The 10,799-nt window shown below is 41.1% G+C and overlaps 1 protein-coding gene across 1 annotated transcript; it reads left to right on the forward strand.

The window, feature by feature from the left end:
- Positions 1-341: 341 nt before the first annotated feature.
- Positions 342-9,244, forward strand: LOC109916083 (molybdopterin synthase catalytic subunit; the record flags this gene model as incomplete). Its single annotated transcript, XM_048621520.1, has 3 exons — positions 342-523; positions 6,476-6,599; positions 8,294-9,244. Coding segments are annotated over 3 exons (381 nt in total), but the record flags the coding sequence as incomplete, so codon positions are not given.
- Between the last annotated feature and the right edge of the window lie 1,555 nt (positions 9,245-10,799).

Consider the following 10,799-nt stretch of genomic DNA (forward strand, 5'->3'; position numbering starts at 1 on the left):
AGATCTCTCTGTGCATCAGTTTTCCCCAGGGCTTTTCCATTTACCGTATAGTTCGCTTCGCTCTTGAAGTTGAAGATTATCAGATTGACCATGATCTCATCGAATGGCAGGATAGCTTATTTCTGCTCCTATGTCTTATGGTCTGATGGTGATGTTTTAGTGCAATTAGGGTTGAGGAAACTGCAGGTGTCAATTGTGAATGTGATTAACTTAGAACAACATGGTAATTGAGCTGAAGGCTCGCATATAAAAAGGGTCCAAGGCTAGAATTTGGAGAGATTTGTTCAAGATCCTTGATGCTCAAGGTGGTTCACTAAATGATTTTGATGCCCCTTTAACAGACCTTGCACACATGTCCCATTTTGGTAGGTACAACCAGGAACAATTTTGAAGGAAAGAAAGTTGTTCGACTTGAATATGAAGCTTATATTTCAATGGCTGAAGCTGAAATAAAGAAGATTTGCAGAGATATGAGGCATAAATGGCCAATGATTCAACATATCAGTATCTACCATAGACTTGGGTAAGTTATTCATGTTGAATATTCTGTGCTCAGGATCTCATATGGTATTGAGGGAGGGGAATAGCAACAGTAAAAGGAAAAGAGCCACAAATAGAGCCTATTTTAACTTGTGTTTTCCTGTGGTATCCTGTATAAAGCACATAAATAAAGATTTGGGATAAAATTAATTTTTGTTTTTGTAATGAGCAAATTGTTAATGTCATTAATATCAAGGGGTAATGACTAAACCTCTTTCTTGTTGGAAATAGTCATTGTGTGGCACTTATGGCATGACACTGATCAGCCTAAACCTTAAAATGTCCAGGTTTTGCTTCATTTGGATAGGGACTTGTGGAATTGAGAATAGTGTTGAACATTTTGCATTCATCAATGAATGTTCCATTTCTGACTTTATGATGGAGGGATGGCATTGATAAAGCAAATGAAGATTGTTGGACCTAGGACAGTAGTACCTCATAGACTCTGGTAGAGATGCTTGGAACTGAGGTGACTGACATCCAACAACTGTAATATCCTATGTACCAGGTATGACTGCATCCAGCAAAGATTTTTCCCCTTGATTCCCATTGACTTCTGTTTTGCTAGGGCTTCTTGATGTCACACTCATTTAAATGTGGCCATGGTGTTAAAGGCACTGTTACCTCACCTCTGGAATTTGTCTTTTTTGTTCCATGTTTCAACGAAGACTGTAAGGAGGTCAAGATGAGTGTGGCCCCGGCGAATCCAAACTGAATGTCACTGAGCAGGTTATTGCTAACTCAGTGCTGCTTGTTAACACAGTTGATGAAACATTTCTTCACTTTACTGATGATTGGGAGTAGACTAATGGTGTTAATTGGCTGAGTTCTATTTAGGTTGTAGACATGTTTGCTGAGCCGGTGCGTTTCGATGCAAATGTTTTGTCACCCTGCTAGTTAACATTGTCAGTGCGCCTTTGGTGAAGCATTGGTGTTTGTCCTGTTTGTTATTTATATGCCTCAGTTTGTGGTTCTGTCTCTCAGTGGTTTGCACACAGGGTCTAATTCAATGTGTTTTTTGATGGAGTTCCGGTTCGAATACCAGGCCACCAGGAGTTCCCTGGCATGTCTCTGTTTGGCTTGTGCGATTATGGATGTGTTGTCCTAGTCAAATTCGTGTCCTTCTTTGTCCGTGTGTAGTGAGACAAGTGAGAATTGGTTGTGTCTCTTGGTGGCTAGTTGGTGTTCATGTATCTGTATTGTCAGTTTTCTTCTAGTTTGGACAATGTAGTGTTTCTCACAGTCCTTGCATGGTATTTTGTATATTACCCTGGTTTTGCTGGTTTTGGATATGGGGTTATTCACGTTGATCAATAGCTGGTGTCAGGTAGTTGTTGGTTTGTGGGCTACTCTGATACCTCGGGGTCTGAATAGTCGTGTGTTCATCTCTGATGTGTCCTTGATGTACGGTAGGTGGTTAGTGTATCTGGTCATGTTGTGTCTTCTTGTTGTAGTCTGTCTCGGAGGTAATGGCCAATTGTGTTTTTTTGGGTTTCCACTCCTTTTGAAGACTCTGTATATGTGCTCCTGTTCTGCTTTGCGTAGCTCTGGGTTGCTGCAGTGTGTTGTGGCTCGTTGCATTGCAGCAACCCAGAAATGTGCAAAGCAGAATAGGAGTATCAATACAGATTTTTCAAAAGGAATGGATACCCTAAAAGCACAATCTGCTGTTACCTCTGAGACAGACCACAACAGGAAGACATAACATGACCCGACTCACTTATCACCCTACCATACATCAAGGACGTATCAGAGATGAGCACACGACTACTCAGACCCCTAGTATGACAGTAGCCCACAAACCAACAACCACCCTGCAGCAGCTACTGATGACTGTAAAGTACCCCATACCCAAATCCAGCAAAACCAGGGTAATATACAAAATACCATTCAAGGACTGTGAGAAACATTACATCGACCAAACCAGAAGAAAACTGACAATAAGGATACACAAACACCAACTAGCCACCAAGAGACACAACCAATTCTCACTTGTCTCACTACACACAGACAACGAGGGACACAAATTCAACTCGGACAACATATCCATAATTGCACAAGCCAAACAGAGACATGCCAGGGAATTCCTGGAGGCCTGGTATTCTAACTGGAACTCCATCAACAAACGCATTGAATTAGACCCTGTGCACAAACCACTGAGAAACAGAGCCGGAAGTGGTACCAAACACCCCAACAAACTGAGGCATATAAATAACAAACAGGACAGAACGCCAACGCTTCACCGGAGGTGCACTGATGATGTTACCTAGCAGGGTGACAAAACGTTAGCAACCAAACCCACTGGCTCGGCGAGCATGTCTACAACCTCATCCACAAGTGGAGCTACAAATCTTCTCAAAAACTTTAAACACCTACGAGTTTGATTTATCCCGGTTTTTCTGTACAATGTCATACCTGACAACTTTCCAACTTGTTTAGTAGATGCCAGTGTTGTTGCTGTCCTGGAACTACTCGAGCACATTTCTTCAGATTTATTGTTGGAATGTTGTCAGGGCCCACAGCCTTTGCAGTGTCCAGTGCCTTCAGTTGTTTCTCAGTATCAGGTGTGTCTCTCTCTATACATCTCTCTCTCTGTATACATCTGTCGCTCTCTCTATGCCATCTGTGATGCTGGGGAATCTGCAGAGAAGGCCAAGATGGATCATCTGCTCAGCATTTCTGGTGAAAATTGCTGCAAGACCTCAGTCTTCTCTTTTATCCTGATGCTTTGGGCTCACTTGCCATTGAGGATGGGATATTTGTGGAGCCTTATCCTACAGGGAGTTTTTAGTTGTCCACCACCATTTAATACTGGATATATCAGAACCGCGGTGTTTGTGTCTGATTTGATGGGTGTAGAACTGCTTAGCTCTATCACGTGGTGCTTTCACCATTTGGAACATGAGCAATCCTGTGTTGTAGCTTCAAGGTATGCCTGGTGCTGCTCCTGGCATGTCCTACTACACTCTCCATTGAACCATGGTTGATCCCCTGGCTTGACAATAATGGTAGAAATTGGGATATGCTGGGCCATGAGGCTGCAGATTGTGCTGGAGTACAATTCTGATGCTGCTGGTAACCCACAGCACCTCGTGAATGCTCAGTTCTGAGTTGCTCAATCAATTTGAAGTCTGTCCTGTTTAGCACGGTGATAGTACCACACAACATGATAGAGGTTGTTGTCAATGTTCATCTCCACAAGTACTGTGCGGTGGTCATTCTTACTGATACAGTCATGGACAGATGAGGCTGCAACTGCCAGATCGGTGAGGATGAGGTCAAGCTTTTCCCCGCTTGGTTCCTTCACCAATCGCTGCAGGCTCATTGAAACAGTATGTCCTTTAGGACTTGACCAGTTTGGTCAGTAATGGTATTGCTGAACCATTATGATGAAGTCTCTTACTCACTGTACGTTTTGTGCCCATGTCACCCTCCTTGCATTCTTCCAGTGATGTGCAACAGGGAAGAGTAGTGACTCATCATTTAAGGAGGGAGTATGTAGTAATGAACAAGGTGTTTCCTTGCCTATGTATGACCTTTAAGCTATGAGATTATGTGAGGTGCGAAGGAATGCTGGGGACCCTGAGAGCAACTCCTGACATATTACTGTGCCACCATCTCTGTTGGGTCTATTGTGTTGCTAGAATATATCCAGGGATGCTGATGGGACATTGTGAGTAAGATATGATTCTGATAATATGACTGTATCAGCCTGTTGATGAACTAGTGTGTGAGAGAGCTTTTGCAATTTTTAACACAAACCTTGGATTTTGGGAGGGAGAACGTTTTTGTTTTGAAATATTTCAGTGGTTTGATACAATTGAGTTCCTTGCTAGAGGGCAGTTACGAGTCAACCATACTGCCCTCAGACTGGAGTCGCATTTAGGCTAGATAAGACTAGGTAACAATTTACCCTCCCTTATTTATATTAGTGAACCAGATGTATTTTTGCAACAATCGACCATGGTGTTATGGGCATCATTTGACTTTTAATTCCAGATTTTTGTGAATTCGAGTTCCACCATTTGCAGTGGTGAGATCTGAACCTGGATTCCCAGAACGTTACATTGGTCTGTGGATTACCGGCCTAGTAAACAATACCAATGCCATCGTCACCTCAGTGTGAGATGTTCTCTGTCTCCTTGCTCTCTGTCCATCACACCAGTCTTGTTTTGCATTTTAGTGACTTCATGGATATCATTGTATGATTGTTGACGTCTTGAATCAGTCCATCAGGACACTGGTCACTGTCATCTTAAGGACACAGGAATAGGTATAGGTCATTTAACCCCTCCATTGCCCATCAACATCACCACATAAGTTTGCACATGGCCCATTTTTCTCCTGATCCCTATCTTTGTTTTGTGACTCATTATTCTTTGTATCTTTCTCATTTGTTTTTACATTTTTGTACGTGTTTTGTCTTGCTTAAAAAGGAGAAGCAGGTTTGATATAACTTTTCTTTTATTTGAATACCTTCCACTCATCTGCCTTCATTTCCACCATAACGCACGCCTGTGGTTAGCCCTGCTGCCTCAAAGCACCAGGGACCCAGGTTCGATTCCAGCCATGGGCGACTGTCTACGTGGAGTTTGCACATTCTCTTCGTGTCTGCGTGGGTTTCCTCCGGGTGTTCTGGTTTCCTCCCACAGGCCAAAGATGTGCAGGTTAGGTGGATCGGTCATGCTAATTTGCCCCATGGTGTCCAGGTGTGTGCATGCTAGATGGATTAGCCATGGAAAATGCTGGGTTACAGGGATAGAGTAGGGGGGTGGATCTGGCTGGGATGCTCTTCAGAGGGTCGGTGTGGACTCAATAGGCCAAATGGCCTGCTTCCACAATGTAGGGATTGTAACTATTGAAATTGTCATAACAGTACATTTTCCCACTACTCCTCTCTTCCCACACTCCCACTGGAGCGACAAGTTATCACCCTGAACCTTCCCTCAGTCACCCTCATCCTGCCTTCCATGCCCTTAGAATGACCACCTTCATTTGATCAAGCTTCTAGCTGTCACCCTCAACCTTCCCTCTATCACTGTTGACTTGTCCTTCGTTTCCTTGATCTCCCTTCTTGCTTGCTTCCAGTAAAAATTATTCCTCCTACTGAGGTTCCCTCCGTATATCCAATACCATTCTACTTAAAGCCACTACAACATGGCTGTCTTCCTTGGACAACCATGCCCGATCTCCTCTAACTACCCTCCCTCCCACAAATGGCCATGTCTTAACCTCCCTGGACACTGTCCACCTGAGCTCAAAGCAACAGCTCAGTCTTCGCTTCCCTGATCCAACAGGAAAAGCAGTGCCTAGTTTCTCCAAATCCAACAGGAAGATTACCTTGCCTCCTGCACTTCTACTCTGTTGTGAATCTGAAGGCACATGTTTCTTGTTTGCTGCTCACTTAATCATAAATGTGTAATTTATTCTAGCAACCAATGATTATTGAAAATGTAGGACATGCTAATAAATTAAAAATAGATTACTGTTGCTTGCTGTGGGCACCTTGATCTGCCTTTAATCCCCCAACAACCTAATTCCAACATTTCATTTCCCAACTGCCCCAGTCAGGAAGCTGGTGTTTTGCCTTTTGCAGAGTTAAGTGACTTGTCCCACCATTTTTCAGCCCCAGGATCTTTGGTAGATACCGTCCCTCCCAGCAGGTATGGTTTAATTAGATTGATGCATGGAATTAATTGGGACACTGAAAATGACTAGATGTTCTGGTCCTAAACAGCACAACACTACACTGAAAAATGAAGGCTGATCAAAGAAATGTGTTTTCATGTAAATAACATTTGAAGGTTACACCAGCGATTTGTTAGCTGGTGTGTTTTTGATCATCTGTTTCAGGGTTTAAATTTGTCTTTTGTTAATCAAAATATTTTTCATTAAGATTGTTTCTGATTCCATTTTTAACTTTGTAATTCTGCAGAGTAGTTGATATAACGGAAGCAAGTGTAATCATAGCCATCTCCTCTCCACATAGAAGTGAGTCTCTTGAAGCAGTGAAATATTGCATTGCGACTTTGAAAGCAACAGTACCAATATGGAAGAAGGTATGCACTTTGACATCTGGGGATGAAACTTTGCCTGTGGCAGTGGTGTAATGTTGACATCAGCAAATTGGCTAACCCTTGATTTGGAACGCTGAAAGATGCATTTCACTCACTCGATACGTTTTCAAAAAATACTTTCCAAATTCTCTCTTTGTTTAACCTGTCATCAAGATTTGATTGTCCAAGCAACAGAAACAAGGATGGCATATTCCAGCGTGCAGTTATTTCTCAAATTTTAATCACCCACTGACTTGAAGGTTGGAGTAGGGCTGTGGATGTGGGGATGCAGATAGAATGCTACAAAACTTCATTAAAGAGTATCTCTGGGAAAATAGAAGATTCTGCTGCAGAAACACTTTTTAGTCTTTTGCTTTAGATGACACCAACTATTTATACTTCCACCCTCTATGAAAGTTCTCCCTCCATCTTCCAAAAGTGAATTTCCATCTCCTGTCATTGAACAGCAAATTTCATAGTTTCTACTCATGCTAGTCCTCTCAACTACATGAGAGATGTGCAAGTTCAAACAGATTTGTACTTCTGCAGATTAAGTTCAGCCAAATTTTAAATCAAAACTGTGTCGCCTCTGACTCCAGAGTGCTTCCTCTCTATGCTTCATGTTTTTAATGTATTTGTTGTCACAGTGTATACTCTTGAGCTTCATCTCACTGTAACTCGTGTGCCTCAAGTTTGAGGTGCCTGGGAGCTTCATGTTAGTGAGAGGCCGCTGGCTTTGTGTTTGGCTCTGCAATTTCCTAGACCATCCAACTCAGGCTGTGGGTGGAGCACATCTCTGCCTCTTTTCTGGCATATGTGAAGTTATCAGAGTGTAATCATTGGAATGGTGCAAATGCGCATCTATCAGGAGAGACAGCTACACCATCCATTGCTATTTTATATCTGTTACTGCTCCTCTGGTCTGTGTTACTATGCTTAACAAGTTGGACTGAATGGCATGATGTGTCACAAAGTATATGAGGTCACTAGCATATGCCTCTACATCTTCAGAAAACTAGCTGATAAAGTGAAACCAGTCTGTGACGTGGAGCCTATCTATGATACTGGCATTTCTTTACTAATTGAAAGCTGTGGTATTGGTGAGAATGTGAAACAACAACAGAATGGAGAAACAACACTCATATGCCTTTTTCAAGATTTGGTCAATTAATTAAAGATTCAGAACACCAATTTGATGGTTTTGATCCAGCTTTTGCAAGCCTATATCACAGAGGATAGGGGAGGCGATGACCTAGTGGTTTTATCGCTAGACTATTAATCCAGAGACCCAGATAGTGTTCTGGGGACCCAGGTTTGAATCCAGCCACGGCTGATCGTGGAATTTGAATTCAATTAAAATATCAGGAATTAAGAATGTAATGATGACCATGAATCCATTGTTGATTGTCGGAAAAACCCAACTGGTCCACTCATGTCCTTTGGGGAAGGAAGCTGCCATCCTTACTTGGTCTGGCCTGCATGTGAATCCAGACCCACAGCAATGTGGTTGACTTTTAACGGCCCTTTGGGCAATTAGGGATGGGCAATAAATGCTGCCTAGCCAGTGACACCCTCATTCCGTAAATGAATAAGAAAAAGAAACACAATAATAACACAACCATTTAGAAATGCAAATGTTAAGAGCATGATGATTTCTGTTTTTGAAAAAATTTATTTTATATCTGTTTATAATTTAGGAGATTTATGATACAGAAGAATATACCTGGAAGGAAAATAGGGAATGTCAGTGGGCACAGAATGGACAGAAATAATTATCACAGGATGTGTTGCTGAAGCAAGTAACTTTGAGTCAAAGTAAAGTGATTAATGAATTAATTGAAAATGGTGATTTGCCTTTGCACTGTAGTTGTATGTACAAAAATGACATGACAAGCAAACTCTACATAATGCTATACTTTAATATAAAAATATGTATGATCTTTTCATGTTATGAATTTTCAATCTGTTGAAACCTGTTGAGTGGATGCCTTGTTAATGCAAGTTAATTTCATTCTGTTTATAAGCACATTTTTAAACAAGCATATGCAAAAATGTTATTCAAAATTAAATTCTGAAGAAAATTATGTTCAAAGGGATCTTTTCTATAAATTTTAATATGTAAAAGCTGTTCTGTGCTTACTCGGTTTGTTACTCTATTTAGCTCTGAAAATAAATTTAAAGTATAATACCGTTTTTCTTCTCCTTGTGCATTAAAAATTGCAGGAAAATTAATTGTTGAAAATATGGAATTGACCAGCATGAAAAATATTTGCCAGATGTTTTTAGTACATGATTGTCTACTTCATTTGCAGTAGTATGCTCTATATTATAAAGTGATGAAATTTAAATTTTAAAATACGTAATGGTGACCTATGTATGCAGAACATAGTATTTTCAGCAGTGAACATTTGTGAAACAATTATGAATTATTCTGTGATTTACAATGTGTGCAACTGGAGTTTTCACAGCCATAAATACAGGATTTTAACTGGTTTGAATTTTTCTTTGAATGGCAGCAAATTGACAAGCACATAGAGAGCTAAAAATATTAGATTTGGGAAGGAAAACTGTTCTAAAGTTGAAATCAGAATCATTGAAGCAAATTTCATAATTTGTATGTTTAAATAAAAAAAATCATGCTACTGCAACTATTTGTTGGATGTCTTTTTGATAAGAACACTCTGGACTTAGTAGAATTCTATTGTGTTTTCAGTGGGGCTGGTTTGCTACAGTAAAGGTCATTTAAAAGACAGTGGGCCCCTACTTCTTGTTGAGAATCTGTCTTTATAGTGGGGAGAGAACAGAACATTGTTGTAAGGGTGAATTTCAGTGCAGACTTACCCAACATAACTGGTAGAAAAGCCCCAGAAGGCCTCAAAATGGCAAGAGCTTCACAGAAATTAACCAGACTCACCCACCCATATTTGGCCTAGAAGTCAGTTATTTTCAATGATCTCTGTTTTGCTTTTTCAGCTAGAAAGAATTAAACACAGTTCACTGTAAATGTGAAACATCTCCTTTCCAATATTTAGACTGTACTGTAGAATAGATGAATTGTGACCTCTAATGGTGGTATTGAACATGTGCGGTTCCCAAGTACTCAGCTGTATTACCAAGGTGTTGGATCAGGTATTTACATATCCTGGGTAGGCCATAGAGTCATACAGCATAGAAACAGACCCTTTGGCCCAACTTGTCCATGCCCAGTTAAGTCCCATGTTTCTAACCCAAATTTCCACCCTGAGCTCAGGAATGATCTCGGGTAGGAGGGAATTAACCCATCGGAAATTTAAGCTTCTGAAGCAGGGTCGTAATAGACTCAAAATATTTCTCTGTTCGAATGTGACTCTGTTTCTCCCTCCACAGATGTTGCGAGACCTGCTGAGTTTCTCCATCATTTTGTGTTTGTTTTAGATGTTTAAGCTTCCCAGGCAATTACCAGAGGTTTTAATAATTTTCAAACATTCAGAACTATAAACAATCTGGAGACAGCACAAAAAGAGGCCGTTCAGTCCATTGTCTCTGCGCCAGCTGATAAATTAGCTACCCATTCTTATCCCTCTTATCAGCACCTTGTCTGTACCTTTACAGGTTACAGTGTTTCAAATTCAGATGCAGGTTACTTTTTAATGAGTTGACAGTTTACACGTTAACTACGAAACTGGACAGCAAATTCCAGACACCCACCACCCTTTGAGTGAAAAGACTTTTTCCTCCTCTCTAATCCTGTACTGCCCACCTTAAACCTGTGGTCCCTAGTAACTGATCTCTCTACTGGGGGAAGGGGTCTTACCTGTCCACTCTTATCCAAGCCCCTTTACTATTTTGTACACCACAATTAAGTAAACCCCAGCACTCCGATCCCGGCGTCTCCTCTGTTCTAAGGAAAACAGCCCTGACCTATCCAATCTTCCCTTGTTGCTGCAGTTTTCAAGGCATGATAACATTCTTGTAAATCTCCTCCATACTCTCTCTAGAGTATTTTTTTCTCTCCCTGTAATGTAGTGACTAGAACTGTGCACAGAATGTCACTGTGGCCTAACCAGTTTATTATATAGTTTCAGAACTATATCCCAGCTCATGTACTCAACATCTTGCTCAGTGAAGGAAAACATCCCATATGCCTTCCTTACCACCTTGTTTCCCTGTCCTCCCATCTTTAGGGACCTATTGGCATGCACTCCAAGGTCTTTCATTTCCTCT

Source organism: Rhincodon typus, unplaced genomic scaffold, assembly GCF_021869965.1.
Source record: "Rhincodon typus isolate 14 unplaced genomic scaffold, sRhiTyp1.1 hic_rhity00000729, whole genome shotgun sequence".
Classification (NCBI taxonomy): Eukaryota; Metazoa; Chordata; class Chondrichthyes; order Orectolobiformes; family Rhincodontidae; genus Rhincodon; species Rhincodon typus.